Below are 19,162 nucleotides of genomic sequence, written 5' to 3'. Positions count from 1 at the left end.
TGAAGGAATTAGTCTGGGAGTTCCGGAGAATAGCTGGGAGACTACGCTACTGGCCAGAAAGACTCTTGGTCTACATATTCAAAAAAGCCTTAGATCCCAAACTGAAAGAAGCTTGTGCCGTAAGTGGGATCCCAGAACGTCTCCAAGATTAGTACACCACTGCAATCATACTAGACCATGAGATTAACACCTATTGAAAGCCGAGTACCGGGACCCCTGCCGAAAAACCTCTGGCCCACCATACTCAGAGGCAGTGAGCTGAAAGGCCTCCACCAACCCCTTGTGGGGCCTTTATAAAGTGTTACTGATGCAGTCAGATCGGCCACAAAGCAACAGAATGCATGACTCTGGCTTCTGTTCCACAACAGCACCAACCACATGCCAGCGCAATGAAGAAAAAACCCAGAAAGCCATCAGAAAAGAGCCATTTACTACAGCAATCAATGGAGGCAGAGAGCCCTGCTATTGGAGAAGCTCCTGGCACCTCAGAGGAGGAGGAGGAGGAGGCTGAAAATGCCGAAGACGACCCAATGGTGAGTGCATCTATTCTCTCCTTTATGATAAAATCCAAACTCCAAGTGCCAAGAACGGGGGTGGAAGGGGAAGTTGGGGCGATCATAGACACTGGCTGCACTAGATTCTTAATCAGCATGTCAATAGTGGAGTAGCTAGGTATACGCACAAGACACCTAACCCACACTATCCGGTTTGTGCAAGTAGATGGAACCCTAATTGGGGGCGCTCCGGCCACAAAGATCACCGAATTAGTAAAGGTGATGATAGACTGCCACTATGAGTTTCTCAGATTCATCGTGGCTCCTAGAATGCAGGAGTCAATTATCTTGGGACTTGCATGGCTGGACAAGTGGACACCTACTATAAAGTGGGAGGACGGTGTTGAAAATTGATCATTGATTTTGGGCCGTTATCCCCCTTGGAGCCTAAAGGCCACCCAGGAACGATTAGAACCAACAGCCCAAACCATCCGGAACCTGCAGCCCCCGCAGCAGACACCAAACCTCTGGGGATCCAACGAGTCCCAAAGACCTACTGGGACTTGGTGGAGGTGTTCAGTGAGGAAGACGGAAACTACCTTCCACCTCACCATCCCACAGATTGTGCAATAGACTTCAAACCTGGGGTAGCCTTACCAAAGCCAAAAATGTACTCTATGACTCCCAAGGAGATGACTGAATTGAGGAAGTACATCGACACCAATTTAAAAAGGGGGTTTATTGAACCAGCAAAGTCGAAAGTAGAGGCCCCAGTGCTCTTCAGAGAAAAGAAAGATGGCGGAGTTCGCCTCTGTGTAGATCTGCGAGCCTTGAATGCAGTATGTAAAAAAAAACACCTATCCCCTCCCCCTCATGAAGGATATGTTGAACCATGTGGCTAAACCGCAATATGACAGTAAGAAGGAAGAAGTTGTCCACCCCATCATATCTCCCTCTCACCAAAAAGCAACTCGTCACCACTCGAAGCCAAGATAAGCTGATGACCGAGCTGAAAGCAGATCTCTAAAGGGACCCATGGTTCAACAACAACAAGGACATCCTAATGGTGAACAATGGCTTAGCCTGGAAGGGGTCCAAGCTGTACGTTCCTGCAGGGATGAGGGTGCAAGTGCTACAGCGGAGTCATGATGCAAAACTAGGAGGCCACTTCGGATTCCTAAAAACGCTCCACCTTACCAGGCGTCAATTTTTGTGGCCAAAGATGAAATCGGAGGTGGAGGAATATGTCAAAAGCTGTGCTACTTGTGCCACGATGAAGACCTGGCCGGGAAAGCCCCCTGGACTACTACAATGAGTGGCCAACCCCAGCCGACCATGGGAAGAGATTGCCATGGATTTCATCATCCAGCTTCCAGACAGGAGCTGTAATAGAGTAATCTGGACAGTTATTGATTTGTTTTCCAAGCAAGCGCATTTCATCGCTTGCTCAGGGCTGCCATCTGCAAAGAAATTATTGAAAATGTTTGTGAAACACATTTAACGCCTGCACGAGGTGCCAAAAAAGAATCATTTCAGATCGCGGAGTTCAGTTCACTGCCAAGTTCTGGAGAGAGTTCCTTAGATCCATTGGGTCCACACAGGGACTCAGCTCAGCATTTCATACCAGCACAAATGGGGCAGCGGAGAGGGTCAATGCGATGGTGGAACAATACCTCCAGTGTTATGTGGACTATCAGCAAGACAACTGGTCAGACTTGCTACCCTTCGCCGAAGTGGCATACAACAATGCGGTCCACAGCAGTACTGGATTAACTCCTTTCCAGATTACCAGTGGCATGGAATTCGTTCCCATGCCTGAGCTGCCTAAAGAACCTCCCTCCTCCATGTCTCTGAATGAATGGATGGACACACTGAAGAAGGGATGGGAAAATACGAAGAAGGCTCTAACAGATGCGGCAGAAGCCTACAAGAAGCAAGCTGATAAACATTGCTCCCTCCAAACCCCCTTTCGGGTGGGAGACAAAGGTTTTTTTATCTACAAAATACATAAAATTGAGGATGCCTAGCAAGAATTTGGGTCCAAAATTTCTAGGTCCTTTCCCAATAGAAAAGATAATTAACCCAGTTACAGTTCGACTCAGCCCTACCCAGAATTCTAGGGAAAATTTACCAAGTATTCCATTGTAGCTTGTTAAAACCTGTAATGGGATCTAGCATAAGGCCATCCACCCAAGCTCCCCCTCCTCCTGTAATGGTAGATGGGGAAACACATTATGAAGTGAAAAAAATCTTAGATTCCAGGAAGTATAGAGGTCGCCTACAACATTTCGTGCATTGGAAGGGGTACCCTTTGTCTGAAGCTACATGGGTGAAGAGTTGGGATTTAAAAGTGGATAAATTAGTGAAACAATTCCATGAGAAGTTCCCTGATAAGCCAAAGGGTCCCCCTGGGGGAAGCAGGGGTGGTTAGTTATATAGAGTAATCTTTATTTTAATTTCTTTTTCAGATACTGGTTCTTTTTTGAAGAGAGGCCGCCTGTCAGGCCTGCAGCAGTTCCTTTAAGAATCCTTGGCCTGCTACACTCTCATTAAGGGGGGTGGGGGAATAGCAAGGGGTAGAATGTGTTGTTTTTAAAATAAAAAATTCCTTTCTAGAAGCTCAAGGTCATATTTTGTCTCTGCACTTTTGCACCTGACCGGAAGCAGCTGGGAGTGGGTGTTAGTGTGGAAGAAGAAGATTGGACCATGTGATGGATTATGGGTGTGGGAAAAGTTCATGAACTTTTAACTGGGTGGGATTCTGATGTAATTTCCAGAATTGGGATTTCATAGCATAATGCCAAGATGTCTGATTTATTAAATTGGAACTTTAAGGAGTTTTGCCTTGGACTCTGATTTAATTCTACATGATACTTGGAACGCTGACAAATAACACCAAAATGATTTCCTTATCATCATGTGGAGTTGGAATGCTAAAGTAGGAAGTCAAAAGATAACTGGAATAACAGGTAAGTTTGGCCTTGGAGTACAAAATGAAGCAGGGCACAGGCTACCAACACTATTTTCCAACAACCCAAGAGATGACTCTACACATGGTCATCACGAGATGGTCAACACAGAAATCAGTTTGATTATGTGCTCTGCAGCCAAAGATGGAGAAGCGCTATACAGTCATTAAACATAAGACTGGGAGCTTACTGTGGCTCAGATCATGAGCTTCTAGTTACAAAATTTAGGCTTAAAATGAAGAAGACAGGGAAAAACACTAAGCCATGTAGGTATGAACTAAATCATATACCTGATGAACATACAGTAGAAGTGACAAATAGATTTAAGGAATTATATCTGATTCCTTCACAACATTGTACAAGAGATAGCAACTAAAACCTTCCCAAAGAAAAAGAAATGCAAGAAAGCAAAATGGCTGTCTGAGGAAGCTTTACAAATAGCTGAAGAAAGAAGGGAAGTGAAAGACAAGGGAGAAAGAGGAAGATACACCCAACTGAATGCAGAATTCCAGAAAATAGCTAGAAGAGATAAGAATGCCTTCTTAAATGAAGAGAGGAAAGAAATAGAAGAAAACAATAGAATATTTAGGACCAGAGAACTTTTTAAGAAAATTGGAGATATGAAGGGGATGTTTCATGCAAAGATGGGTATGATAAAGGACCAAAATGGCAGAGACTTAACAGAGGCAGAAGAGGTTAAGAAGAGGTGGCAAAATTACACAGCAGAACTATAAAAGAATGAACTTAACATCCCTGATAACCACGATGGGGTGATCACTAACCTCAAGCCGGACATTCTGGATTGTGAAGTCAAATGGGTCTTAGGAATTGTGAGAAACAACAAAGCTAGTGGAGGTGATAGTATTCCACCTGAGCTATTCAAAATCCTAAAGGATGATGCAATAGAAGTGCTACACACAATTTGCCAGCAAATTTGGAAAACTCAACGGTGGCCAAAGAATTGGAAAAAGTCAGTTTACATTCCAATTCCAAAGAACCGCAATGGCAGATGATGTTCAATGTTCATGCTAGCAAAGTTATGATCAAAATCCTACAAGCTAGGCTCCAGCAGTGTGTGGACCGAGAACTACCAGAAGTGTCGGCAGGATTTCAAAGAGGCAGAGGAACTCGAGATCAAATTGCCAATATAAGCTGGATCATAGAGAAAGCCTGGGAGTTCCAGAAAAGCATCTACTTCTGCTTCATTGATTATGCTAAAGTCTTTGAGTGTGTGGATCACGCCAAATTGTGGCAAGTTCTTAAAGAGATGGGAGTACCAGACCATCTTATTGGTCTCTTGAGAAACCAATATGTGAGTCAAGAAGCAACAGTGAGAACTGGACTCGGAACCACTGATTGGTTCAAAATTAAGAAAGGAATTAGGCAAGGCTGTATACTGTTGCCCTGCCAATTTAACTTATATGCAGAACACAGCAGAGGTGAATTTTTGTCAGTTCGCCTCAAATGGGGTGAATTGGTGGTGGCACTTGCAGGAAGCTCTGCCTACCTGCCCAGACACTTCTTCGCATGCTCAGAAGCCTCATGTGCGAGCACATATGTGCATGTACAAGTGAACCAGTAATAAAATAAATTGAAACCCAACACTGGAACACATCATGAGAAAGGTGGGGCTAGATGAATCACAAGTTGGAATTAAGATTGTTGGGAGAAATATCAACACCCTCAGATATGCAGATGATACCACTCTAGTGACAAAAAGTGAGCAATCAGGGGGCGTATATGGTAGCCCAAAAGCTCTGCCAGCAGAATGGGCTCCCAAGCTCCATTTTCAGCTGAGACAGCCTCCTGCAACCCTCTACCAGTGAAAACAGAGATCGGGGGGAGGATGCTCCAGCTCCCATTTTACTGGCAGAGGCACTGTGGGATATTTTCAGGGCAGCCCCACGGGACAGATCTAAGTACCCTACAGGCCTGATCCAGGTCTTGAGCATGATGTCCCTGGTCTAAGGTCTCCTGCTTGCCTAGAAGACTCCCTAGCTCTATTCTGATTGACTAATGGGCTGAGTAGATGGGTGCATTATAATGTGACCAGGAGGGTGTTCTCTATGAGGAGCACCCATGAACCTTCCCCACAGATAATTCAGAGCTCCCTGGTTTCAAAGGGAGCATACAAAGCAACAGGATAGGACATCAAGGGAACTAGCAAAATTCATCCAGTTATTGTTTGAAACTTCTCTCAGCCATGGGGAAAGGCACTTAGATTTACCATCTGACTTTTATCATTAAAACTGGCACAAACTACCAATGCCTTCTCTTTTATCTTTAGATCAACTACAGTGTCATCAACCAGATGGCTGAGCAAAATCATCATTTGCCTTTTTCATATCGGTTGACCCCAAACCAAGAACCTCCTTACTCAGCCATTGTCCAGCTCCTCCTGCATTTCCAATGGACATGGATCGGCCTCCTTTCTCAGGACAATGAAAAAGGAGAAAAATTCAAGAGACGTTTGGAAGTTCTCTCTCTTAAAAATGGGATTTGCATTGTCCTCTCAGGAACCGTCCCAGAAGCAAATATGCAGACAAGTGCTGGAGAAACTGTCATGCAAGAAAAAAGGAAAATGTTCTATTCTCTTATCAAGAGTCAAATAAAAATTATAGTATGCCAACTGGATTTTCAGGCCTCAGGAATGTTAGCAGTAATAATACAAGCAATTGATATGACCAATACATCCCTTGTGGGAAGGGTGTGGATTGCAACAACTTTGACAGGTTTAAGTGTAGGTTTTTTTGTCCACTTGGTTGATCTCCAAAATAAGTATGCTTTGTTTTCCTTCCTCATCCAGACAAAGAGAAGGGCTCAGTATTATGACTTAAATTCTTATTCCTCTATGGGCACATTGTATGGAAAGGAAGCATTCCAATGTTCCTATTCGAGTCCTCTTTTCTCTAAGAAAGTTTGGAAAAAATGCAGAGAAAAAGACAACTGGGAATTCCCACCCCATGATGTGATTGCAAGAATCCTGTCTCAGGATTCCTCCAGTATTTCCCAAATAATTCAAGTTGTGGCCTGGGTCCTGGGTCCTGCCTCTTCCTCCCAATGGAGTAAGAAGAGAATGCGGGATGGATACCATCAATCACCCCAGATTGTACAGCCATGGCAGGTAAGTCTTCTCCTTTGAGGTTCTATTGACTCTCCACTTCCAATTCTGCAGTATTAAGTTACATGTAGAAAGAGGTGAGATATTCCAAAGAGCAGTTGCTCAATTTGTGGTATTTGAGAGGGAGTGTCAACCCTGAAGCTGGCCTGACTGAGGCCATTTTGAAGGTTCAGTGTTGCCACACTGTGCGAGAACGGAAGATGGCGCCCAGGCGTTTTGCTCCAGACGATAAGGAAAGCAAACGCTGAAAAAAAACATCTGAAATCCCGAAACTTATGCGCCCGAAGAAGGCTCCGGGGATGTCCGGAATCCAGGGGACTCGAGGAGCCCAAACCTTTGCGGGGGTCGCCATTTTTGAGCGACCCTGGATAGCTCGATCTCGAAGGTCTGTGAACTGCGAGCCGCCCGCGTTATCCGACAGTGGGGGGGGCGGCGTCGAGTCAGCGTTTTCCGCTCCAGGCAACTTATTTTGGACTATTGAGCCACAGTACTGGGGTTTTATAGGACTATTGCCGCCTTGGAAGGAGAGAGAATTTTCAGGATCAGCCCAGCCCCGTGCAGGGGTCGCCGTTTCTGGATGCCCCCGGGCTCTACAACTTTGGGGTTTTGGGCTCCGTGAGCTGTTTGTATTATTTGGCGGTGGGAGGAATAACATCACGCCGGCTGCAACGGTGGTGGCCTTTGGCCTCCCTGCCTGGCTTTTCTACCTGGCTTATCGAACTTTTTCTACCAGGCTTACTGAACTGCCTCATTGGGGCTGTGTGAGATCATCATCATCTAGGAGGGAGAGAGAACGTATCGGAGCAGTGGGGGGACTGAGCATAGTGGATGGGTGGTTTCCCCCAACGCTGCACCAGCCCCTCCGGATGGCCCCTTTCTCCATCCAGCCTTACTTCCCTCCCAGTATTGCCTCCTCCCTTCTTTATCCCTGCCCAGGCAGGTGGCTCCCTGGACGCATTTCACTTCCTGCCTCCCTTTGCTTCGGTGGGGCTCTGCCTTGTGTCTTCCACGTACCATCTGGCGCCCCCCTATGGTGGGTTTTTAACCTCCAGCCACATCTGATTGTGGTGGTTGGTTACCCAGGCTTGCTAGCTAAGTTCCATCTGCCTTTGGTCCTGCTATCTCAGTTTCATCTGGTTCCAGACCTGCTAGCTCAGCCTTATTTGACTTTGAGTACCATCAGCAACATCACCCACCACTATTATCCTGGGAACTCTATTCGGAGCAGCACAGGTGGAAGACGACCTCCTATCCCCTCTATTTATTCCGAACTCTTTGGACTTATCCAGGCCAATAGAAGAGGGGAATACGATCTACCCCCCCGCATACCTTCTCCGGACTATAACTGGACGCTAAACACAACACCTATTTTAATTACTTTAATTATGGAAGGCCATTTGGCTCTATCTGGACTCGCTTTTTAACAACATAATCAATGCGCAATTCTATTTCTTTTTCTTCCTTTTTCTTTTTATTTTTTTCCTTCTTACTGTGTTTGGGATATGTTAGGAGTATGTATGAGATTGAATGAATGATCCCACTTTTTATTATTATTACTGTTGTATTTTTTGTGTTCTTAATTATTACGTGGGGATTGTTTGAGTGAGTGAATGAGTATGTATGATTCGGAGGACCTGGTGGGATTTGCGGGGGCCACCGGGGTGGTTGGGGGGACTACATCCACGGGAGAGGGTCGGAGCATTGCGGTCATAACAGGGAGAGGCAGATATGGCGGGGACTTTAGGGCTGGCCATCATCGGGGAAGGAGGGTTCGCTACATCACAGAGATCCCTCCTTCCGGCCCTACAAATCCCACTCCAAGGTCAGATGGCGCGAGTAGTCAGGACCCTGATCTCAGGCTGCTGTCGCTAAATGCCAGGTCTGTTGTTCACAAGGCTCCCCTCGTCCGGGACTTGATAACAGACGAGGGCGCAGACCTGGCATGTATTACTGAGACCTGGCTGGGCACAGAAGGAGGAGTCCCCCTCGTAGAGATGTGCCCAGACGGGTTTCAGGTGCTTCATCAGCCGAGAGCTCAGGGAAGGGGTGGCGGTGTGGCTATTGTAATCCGGGAGTCTTTAGTACCTCGTAGGATCCCTGCTCCGGAGCTTGTCGGGTGTGAGTCCCTACTGGTGACGCTGGACCTCAAGGGTCAAGTGGGTTTGCTGCTTACGTACCTGCCTCCCAACTGCGTTGCAGCAGCCCTCCCCTCGCTCCTCGAGTCAGTAGCCGAGCTGGCAGTTGAGTTCCCTAGGCTTATGGTTCTGGGGGACTTCAATTTGCCTTCGCTCGGTGAACACTCTGATGGAGCGCAGGAGTTCATGGCTTCCATGACAGCCATGGGCTTGACCCAAGTAATTCGAGGCCCAACTCACTCAGCGGGTCACACGCTCGACCTCGTATTTCTTTCGGAGCAGTGGAGTTATGATCTTGGTCTGAGGGGAAATGAGATCATTCCCCTGTCGTGGTCAGACCACTGCCTACTGAGGCTAGACTTCCGGAGGCCAAACCCCCACCGTAGGGAGGAGGAACCGACCAGGTGGTTCCGCCCCAGGCGACTTATGGACCCAGTAAGGTTCCAGACGGAGCTTGGGGTTATTCCAGATACTCTCGCCCACAGTTCGGTGGAGACTCTTGCTGCTGCCTGGCACTCGGCAGCATCGAAGTCTCTGAACCGGATTGCGCCACTACGGCCCCTCCGGGTCAGCGGCCCACGGAGGTCTCCTTGGTTCACCGAGGAGCTCCGTGAGATAAAGCGCCGGAGGAGACGCCTAGAGCACCTGTGGAGGTCTGATAGGTCCGAGTCGAGCCGGGCACTGTTGACAGCTTGCACCAAGGAGTATATTCGGGCTCTAAGAACAGCCAAAAGATCATACATTGCCTCCTTGGTAGCGTCCGCCGAGTCCCGCCCAGCCGCCCTGTTCAGGATAACCCGCTCCCTCCTAAATAGGAGGGAGACGGAGAACCCCTTGCAGGGTAAGGCTGAGGAGTATGTACAGTTCTTGGCGGACAAAGTTGCTCGGCTTCGATCGGACCTGGACTCCACTCTTGCAGATCCAGCCGAGACACAGGGGAATGATCTGGCAGACCATCTCTGGGTTGAGTTTCAGGATGTTGCCTCCGGGGATGTGGACAAGGCTATGCGAGCTGTGAGTGCCTCCACCTGTATACTGGACCCGTGTCCCTCCTGGCTGGTTGCCAACAGCAGTGAGGTGACACGAGGCTGGATCCAGGCGGTTGTTACCACCTCTCTTCGGGAGGGGCATCTCCCCACCGCGCTGAAGGCGGCGGTGGTGAGACCCCTCCTGAAGAAACCGTCTTTGGATCCAGCAATTCTTAACAACTATCGTCCAGTCTCCAACCTCCCCTTTGTGGGGAAGGTTGTTGAGAAGGTGGTGGCCTTCCAGCTTCAGCGTACCTTGGAGGAAGCTAACTATCTTGACCCCTTCCAGTCTGGCTTCAGGCCCGGCTACAGCACAGAAACCGCTTTGGTCGCATTGACCGATGATCTCTGGAGAGCCAGAGATGGAGGCTATGCCTCCATCCTGGTTCTCCTTGACCTCTCAGCGGCTTTCGATACCATCGACCATGGTATCCTTCTGCGACGACTGCGGGAGGTGGGGGTGGGCGGCACTGTTTTGCAGTGGTTCTCCTCCTACCTCTCGGACAGGTCGCAGTCGGTGTTGGTGGGGGGGCAGAGATCGTCCCCAAGGCCCCTTACTTGTGGTGTGCCGCAGGGTTCGGTCTTATCCCCCCTACTATTTAACATATACATGAAACCGCTGGGCGAGATCATTCGAAGGCACGGGATAAAATACCACCAATATGCGGACGATACACAGTTGTATCTGTCCGCCCCGTGCCAACTCAATGAAGCGGTGGAAGTGATGAACCGGGGCCTTGAGGCTGTTAAAGACTGGATGAGAGCTAACAAACTGGTACTCAACCCGGAAAAGACCGAGTGGCTGTTGTGTTTTCCTCCCAAAAATTTGGCTAATGTTCCATCAATCAGGCTGGGGGGACAAAATTTACACCCCTCAGACAGGGTCCGCAACTTGGGAGTCCTCCTGGACCCACAGCTGAGTTTCGACCATCATTTGTCAGCTGTGACCAGGGGGGCATTTGCTCAGGTTCGCCTGATGCGCCAGTTGCGGCCCTACCTGAACCGGGAGGCCCTCACAACAGTCACTCGAGCCCTTGTGATCTCTAGGCTGGAATACTGCAACGTGCTCTACATGGGGCTGCCCTTGAAGAGCATCCGGCGACTTCAGCTAGTCCAGAATGCGGCCGCGCGAGTGATCGTGGGCGCACCACGGTTCGCCCACATAACACCGATCCTCCGCGAGCTGCGCTGGCTACCTGTTGGTCTCCGGGTGCACTTCAAGGTCCTACTTACCACTTACAAAGCGCTCCATGGTAGTGGATCTGGCTATTTGAGAGACCGCCTTCTGCCAATTACCTCCCTGCGTCCCATCAGATCGCACAGGGTAGGCCTCCTCCGAATTCCATCCGCCAGTCAGTGCCGACTGGCGACTACGCGGAGGAGAGCCTTCTCAGTTGCAGCTCCGACGCTATGGAACAATCTCCCCGTGGAGATTCGCACCCTCACCACAGCCCAGGCCTTCCGCACGGCCCTCAAGATCTGGCTATCCCGTCAGGCCTGGGGATAAAAAATCTAGTTTGTCCCCTCCCGAATGATGAATGAATGTTGTGCTCCATTTTTAAAATTATGTATTGTCTTATGTTTTTTGTCTTGTACCCCCTTTCCCGCGTTTTGTAAGCCGCCCTGAGTCCCCTCAGGGAAAAGGGCGGCCTATAAATTATAATAAATACGAATACGAAATACACTTGAGTCGAGGGATATCAGGGAGGGCTGGATATAGGTGGGGGTTTGTAGCCAAAACAAGATATTTTCTCATTGGAACCAAGGACATTCCCACCAATGGCTGGAGGGAGGATGAGTCTAGTTACCAGGCAACCAGATGACACCTTGATTGGACCATGTGACTGATTGTTTGGAAAGGAGATGAAAACTTTTACTTTTAATTAGGTGAAAACTGCATGAGCATTTAGAGTCAGTTTTCACCAGTCTATATGCTGATATGATATGTCCAATAAAACTGATTTGAGGAACCTGCTTGCCTCAGAGTCTTGTAATATGGACATATTACTTGGAACCCTGACATTAAACTGACTCTAATTTTCCCCCCATGTTTTTTATGTTTTAATTTATTACAAACATATCAATGTTTGAACAGTGTGGCACCTGAGTGTCTTACGTTTTGGTACAAATAAAATAATATTCATCATAGTTACTACAGTTGGCAATCTTATATAGTTTTGGTAATAATACACATATTTTGTAATCTTTCATTATTTAGTTATTCGATATTTCAATACGTTATTTTTATGCCAATAATCATGTTCTGGGTATCGTTTCTTTTACTACCAATAGAATATTGATTATCATATTTGTTATAATTTCAAAAACCTATATAGTTCTAATAATAATACACATATTTATGTTAAGTTATAATCTTCCATTATTTAATTATTCAATATTTCAATATGTTATTTTTATATTATTCTTTTTGGATCTTGAGCTTGTCTTCTGGGGTGTTGTCTATTCCTGCCAGTTTAGTATTGTATGCATATTTGATGAGTTCCCCTTCAATTCCCTCGCCTAGATCTTTTTTGAAGATATTGAAGAGTGCTGGGCCTAAAATGGAAGTTTGGGGTACCCCATTGCTTACTTCCCTCCAAGTGGAAGAGGTTCCCCAGAGGACTACATGTTGAATGTAATTTGTCAGCCAGTTACAAAGCCACTTGATGGTGGCATTATCTATTCCATGTTTTCAAGAGTGTTTAATTTATTATTCATTTTTATTTATTCATTCATTCTTTTTTATTGTCAAACCTGTACAAGATAGCAGATATAGATCTCAACATGGATATGAATGAAAGAAATGAATACAAGTAAATGGGGACAGTAGGACAGGGATGGTAGGCAGGCTGGTGTGCTTATGCACCCAAACTTTATGGACAATTTTTGGAATGAGGTGAGGTCCACATTAGACAGTTTAAGGTGGAAGCTGTGAAGGTTTGAGGATATAACAACGAAGACCACTCTGTTGCTGAAGTCGTAGTTTCTGCAATTTAGTTTGGAGCTGTTTTCCTTGAGTTTGTATCGATTGCTTCTCTGTGTATTATTGAGGTTCAAGCTGAGGAAGTCATTGACAGGTGAGATGTTATAGCCGACAATTTTGTGTAATATGCTTAACTCAGAGGTTGAATTATTCAGAGAACCTCCATTCCAGAATAATAGCAAGAAAAACATTAAATAAAGTCTCAAATTGTCAAATTGTCATGTTGTTTTCTATGTTTCTGCAGCTTCATAGGTTCCTGAGAAACTTCCAACATCACAATATTTCCAGAGATGGGATTTCTTTGGAAGAAAATGGAGTTCCTGTTGGTGACTTTGATATCATGCAGTGGACATCACTTTTGAACAAATCAGATATAGGGGTGAAAATTGGGAATGTAGAAAGACAAGCCTCCTTGGAAGTGAAGATTTCTGTCAATCAAAGCACCATCCAATGGCCAACATTATTTAACAATGTAGTTGAGGCTGCTTGGATTTTGCTCTTCCATTCATCTTGCACACTATCTATTTATCTAAAGCCCACACAGACAACTGGATTCAGCTGGATTCATTAACTTCTTTATAGACATAAGAATAGACGAATAAATGTACAAGACCAACAGGTGGTTCTTCCAAGTAAACACAAGGCAGGAGAATTACAGGCAAACACAAGCAGTTAGTTTCATATCAGCAGAGAAGCCCAGACAGACTGATAGTTTACTTCACAGAGCACCAGACTGCTTAACAGTGCTAAGCCATTCCCTGACTTCTTACTTAAGTTTCTGTTTCCAATTGTTTGCACAGACTCAGATCTATTTAAGCTCCCATTGGCTGACTTAGTTGCTATGCCTAAGTTTTACAATAATCTATCACACACTGGAACTTGCTGCATTGTATTGAGGGATTTGCAATGTACATTATTAAACTGGAATATATTTCTATTATTTATAGGACATCAACTCATCTTGTTTTCAGTAAAAGAAAATCCAGAATGTCTATTCAGATTCTGAGTCATCCAGGTCATGGTTGTGCCAAATGTGCTTTTTCAAAAGGCACATGGACTTTACTTTCCCTTGAAGATGTTTCACTTCTCTTCCAATAAGCTTCTTCAGTTCTGACTGGAAAAGACTGCTAACGACCAGATGACTGCAAAGAATATAAATCTTTCCATACTCCACCATTCAGTCAGAACTGAAGAAGCTTCTGAAACTGAGAAACGAAATGTCTTCAAGGGAAAACAAAGATAATTTGTCTGGGAGACAATCCAGAATATGAAAGCTTTAGTCCACTAAATTGCCCGAGAGAAAATATCATTAAGAATGTGATGAGGGAAATAAGGGCAGCTAAAAAAGTCATTTACATCAGTGATAGGTTTCACATTTTGTTACTACCAATTTGCCATACACGTGTCCACTTGCTTCTTGGGCGCCCCCTTCCATGCATGCGCCTGGCCTTGCATGCTAGCACTTTGCGTGAACACCAGTGGTGGGATGCGACCAGTATGCTCCAGTACGGGTATACTGGTGCTTGCTGAGAGCACCAGGTACCGTTCCAGGTACCGGTCTGAACCAGCTGAATACCACCTCTCATTTACATATAATGATAAAATGGTCAGTTGTACGAGAAAAAGATAGGGACTATAGAGAAAGTTAGATGTTGGAGGTTTCCTGAGAAAGCAAAGATGAAGAATGAATATATATATTTGGTTATTCGGGTTTTCTACCACATAAAATTGAAAGTGTCTTGGCGATGTTTCGACGAAGTCTCATTCGTCAACTTCAGGCTTGTTTGCTCAGCTTCGTGCTTCCAGGAGTAATGTCAGATCTCAGCTGTTTCTTCCTTTTAACTGCCAGTGGGGGTTTGAGCTGATTGGGTGGGAGCTTGGCTGTGTTCTGATTGGGTGGAGGTGTGTTCTGATTGGTTGGGGGTTTGTGCTCCATGTAAGGATTGGAGGGGTTTAAAGTGGCTAATGGTGTAGTTGCGGTCTGGCCTCTTGTGGCTATTGTGAGTGTGGGTCTGGTGTCATTCCTCGTGTAAGGGACTCATTTGTCAATAAGGGCGGGTTTCCAAATGGCTGGTAGGTGGGAGGTATTGTCTCGTTTGTTCATGCTGTGTGGGCGTTTTTCTATCTCGATGGCTTCTCTGATTATTCTGTTGTTAAAATGTTCAGCTTTGGCAATAGTTCTGATCTTTTTAAAGTCAATATTATGTCCTGTGGCTTTAAGGTGTTGGACCAGGGAAGAAGTTGGTTCCTCTTTTCTGATTGCGTTCTTGTGTTCTTCAATGCGTGCACTTATTCTTCTGTTGGTTTGTCCGATGTATGTGGTGGTGCAGGTGGTGCATGGGATTTCATATACTCCTTGATTTTCTAACTCAATGAACAACACCTAAAAACCGAACTACACACTCTCACTAACGTACTGACATCCAATGGATTCCAAAGAAATAGGATTACCAACCTAATCCAAAAAGAAACCCTCACTAAAATCCAGGACTGAGAACAAGAAAATGGAAAAGCCCTCCTCCCATACATAAAAGCCACCACAGACAGAATCAGCAAAATCCTCCACAAACATAACATCATGACAGCATTCTGCACAAACCGAAAAATATCCACCATCCTAAGAAACCCCAAAGACCAAATTGAGTTAGAAAATACATACACACACACACACACACACACACGTATACGTACACACACACACACACACATATATATATATAAATATACATATACATATATATAAATCATTGATGAATTCTCATACATGCCCTAAGAAGAAACATTTTTTTCAATGGAGCTACATTCCTTTGGAAGAAAGAATAAGGCAGAAAATCTCTTTTGGGATCTACAATGGAGATTGATAGAGAAAGAGAATGGCCTTTCATTTGCCTCTTGCAAGTAGAGTAATTAAAGTTCACGCCACTACTTCTTGACTGATTTTGCTAAATGTGCTCCTGGGCTTCTGGAAGCAGTTGATTTCAGTAAACCCTTCTAATTCATACATAGCCCTGAAATAATCTTTCTATTTATTTTTAGATGGTGCCTTATTCAAGATGTACAGAAAGTTGCTCCCCAGGTTATGCCAAGTTTGTGAGGGAAGGTGCACCAGTTTGCTGCTACGACTGTTTTCTGTGTATGGAAGGAACATACTCTGGGCAAGAAGGTACAGTAGGTAGTTCCAAAAATAACAAAAAAAATCAGGATTTAACCAAAATTCTCTATTGCTTTTTGGGCGTATTTGATCAAGATGAAAGATAAACATTACATTTCTTGAAGGAATCCACAAACTTTTCAAACATTGGGCACTATCAGCAAATTTGGATGATGATGTGAGCATTAAAATAAATAATGAAAGATTGCTGATATCTATTGATTGCTTGGTTTTAGGAAAAAAGTTTGGAGAGCTGATAATAACATTCATCTTCAGCCTTTCAAAAGAGTGTTGATTCTATTAGCTAATGTTGTTTCATATGAATATCCCTGGGCAGAAATATTATTTTATTCCTTGAAAATGAAGTAATTTATTTCTGTTGTGATTTTCACGCTGCTACAGTTGCAGAAACAGATACATGATAACTAATTTTTTCCAGATGCAGCATATTGTGAAAAGTGTCAAGATAACCAGTATTCCAATAAGAAGCGAGATCAGTGTGTCCCCAAAACTATAAGCTTCTTATCCTTTGAAGAATTGTTGGGACTCATTCTGGCTTTCTTTGCTATTGCTTTGACCCTAACCACTGCCTTTATTCTGGGAATCTTCATTAAATACCGAGAAACTCCCATAGTCAAAGCTAACAACTGGGACCTCACCTACATTCTTCTGATCTCCCTCTTGCTTGCTTTCTTGACCCCACTTCTTTTTATTGGTAATCCCAAGAAAGTGACTTGCCTTCTTCGGCAAGTCACCTTCAGTTTCGTTTTCTCAGTTGCCGTCTCTTCCTTGTTGGCAAAGACGATTATGGTGGTAGTTGCATTTTTGGCCACGAAGCCAGGCAGTGTCATGAGGAAATGGCTGGGGAAGAGTCTGGCCAACTCTATTGTTTTATCCTGCTCTGGTATTCAAGTATGCATCTGTATCATATGGCTGGCAATCTTTGCCCCATTCCCAGATTCTGACTTTCATTTCCAACCAGGACAGATCCTGCTGCAATGCAATGAAGGGTCTGTCACCATGTTCTACTCTGCTCTTGGCTACATGGGTTTCCTGGCTGCCATTTGCTTCTTTGTGGCATTTCTGGCTCGAAAGTTGCCAGGGACCTTCAATGAAGCCAAACTGATCACCTTCAGCATGTTGGTTTTTTGCAGTGTTTGGATCTCCTTTGTCCCCACCTACCTGAGCACCAAGGGGAAATATATGGTGGCTGTGCAGATCTTCTCCATCCTGGCCTCCAGCTTGGGTTTACTGGGCTGTATCTTTATCCCCAAATGCTACATTATAATCCTGAGACCTGCCCTGAACACCAAAGAACATCTGATGATGAAAACTCACTAAGGCTCCTTATATTGGGTTTTATTTTTGTTCAGTTTACATCCAGCATTAAATCACATAGTTTGAAGTAATGTTGTACGTGTTGTTTCTTATCTTTCTTCATTCCATATGAATTTTGAATTATAATAATTGAGTAAAAAGTTGTTAAAACAACTCAAACTATTTGAAATAACCATATCCTTCAATTGTCATAATCTGAAAAACATAACAATCATCAATGACATTAATAAAAATTTCTGAAACCAGGCCAGATAAACTGTTACCAGAGATGTTCTGATAAGGTTTTATATTAAATCAAAGACTATAGCTAATGATGGTGTGTGTTTTTGTTACTACATAGATTGGTCTGCTTGTGTTATATATTATTTTCTGGGTGATGTTCTGACTTTGTTTTAAAATGCTGTATGTAATGTCAAATGCTGTATGTATTAGATTGGTCTTTTCTGGCTGGATAATGGAAGATCACTCATAGTTAGATAAATGAGAGAGATCAAGAAAGAGAAAAACAGAGAAATAGATAACATTCCATATACTAAGAATAGATAAAATATGAAACATGAACATTAGAGCAGCTTTAATTCGTGAGGAGATAGCGAAGGTAGAGGGGAAGCCCCAAAGACTGCATTGATTAAGATATTCTCCTGTTAGAACATAGGGAAGCCCCTTGGAGCCAACTGGAGAGAAGATGGTCATCATGGCTGTGACAGCTTCATGAGAGACAGGAACATAAAAATCAAAGAGCAACATGGCTGCACTAAGTGAGAACTTTCTCATCTTCTGCAAATGAATTTTCCCTGATATAGCATTAGAAAACTCTGAAAGTGGGACTCCAAAAAGGGGTGGAGCAGGATTTTCACTCAATGAGAGTAGCGGCAACTAAGCTTTCAGAGTTATTGACATATCCAGAAAAAATTAACAGAACAACTCTTAAAAAAATGGAGACTGAGCTAGAAGACTAACTATTTTTAAGAACTTTTAAAAAAAAACCAAAGACTACTAGGAATATGCTTACTATTAATATTTATTAATATTGCTTACTGATGCAATATTTATAAATACCCCATAAAGACTCTTGTGATATTCAGAGAGGACATTAACCAATTTGAATGTGGAAAAGTGAAAAAAGAAGAGAAATGTTCTTGGTGAACTTGGAAACTATACATCTATCTAGATATTATTTTGGGAGAAGCTTAGTGACTTGATGGATTTTGAGGCCTTGGTGGATTATGAACTTTAATTTGCAAAAACACTTCCAAAGTACTAAAATAGTAACAGTGTGGATAAATTTAATGTAGTCTATAAATTTGACTGTTGAAGGAAAACAGAGAAACGAAATGGACCAAAAACTACCACAGGCTAATAGAAAATTAGAAGAGACAGTTATCTGTCTTGAGATGGTTGAGGTGATGATAGAGCTGCTGGCTGGAGTATTGCAGAAAAAGAACCATGAAGTACAATGAGAAATAGACAAAATATTTAGAATCCATACGAACTATGCAAGAAAGCAAACATTACCAAAAGAGAGGCACATGAGGTTTACCAAGAAGATGCTGAGAGATGAAATATAAAAAAGAACTGGAGATGAGCTTATGGAGTACAAAGGGAGAGAAATTCTGACTTTAAAACAAATACCTAGGAGAGTTAGAGAGGTGAGGAGAGCTGTGGAGACACTATCAATTCTTGACAGCACAACTGATTAAATATAATGTGACATTCAATTGGCTGATACCAGAAGAAATTCTGTTTACCTGACGAGAAAGAAATGTATGGTGGGTACCTTGGAAAAAACACATGAACAAAGGGGGGGAAATGGACAAAATGGACCAAAAGTTACAACAGGGTAATAGAAAATTAGAAGAGAGTGACCTTTCTCAGGATTGAAAAGTTGGTATTGTACTGCTATAGCATCATATCTTAGTTCCCTATTAGATCACTTATGAAAG

General features: G+C 44.1%; 1 protein-coding gene across 1 annotated transcript; it reads left to right on the top strand.

Moving 5' to 3' along the window:
- Positions 1–1,171: 1,171 nt before the first annotated feature.
- On the top strand, positions 1,172–17,222 carry LOC148047760 (vomeronasal type-2 receptor 26-like). Its single transcript, XM_087708138.1, has 4 exons — positions 1,172–1,333; positions 12,975–13,124; positions 15,767–15,893; positions 16,321–17,222. Exons 1-4 carry the CDS (start codon positions 1,172–1,174, stop codon positions 17,220–17,222), a joined length of 1,341 nt encoding a protein of 446 aa, XP_087564264.1.
- The last annotated feature ends 1,940 nt before the right edge of the window (positions 17,223–19,162 follow it).

The sequence above is a fragment of the Thamnophis sirtalis genome, unplaced genomic scaffold (genome assembly GCF_051295495.1).
Source record: "Thamnophis sirtalis isolate CommonGarterSnake01/CBP01778 unplaced genomic scaffold, rThaSir2_p1.2 scaffold_3, whole genome shotgun sequence".
Classification (NCBI taxonomy): domain Eukaryota; kingdom Metazoa; phylum Chordata; class Lepidosauria; order Squamata; family Natricidae; genus Thamnophis; species Thamnophis sirtalis.
This window is presented reverse-complemented; position numbering and strand designations above follow the sequence as displayed.

Coding starts and splice junctions, on each gene's coding strand:
- LOC148047760 (XM_087708138.1), top strand. CDS start 1,172: ATGACTCCCAAGGAGATGACTGAATTGAGGAAGTACATCGACACCAAT. Junction 13,125..15,766: donor TAGGGGTGAAAATTGGGAAT/GTAGAAAGACAA, acceptor ATTTATTTTTAG/ATGGTGCCTTATTCAAGATG. Junction 15,894..16,320: donor AACATACTCTGGGCAAGAAG/GTACAGTAGGTA, acceptor AATTTTTTCCAG/ATGCAGCATATTGTGAAAAG.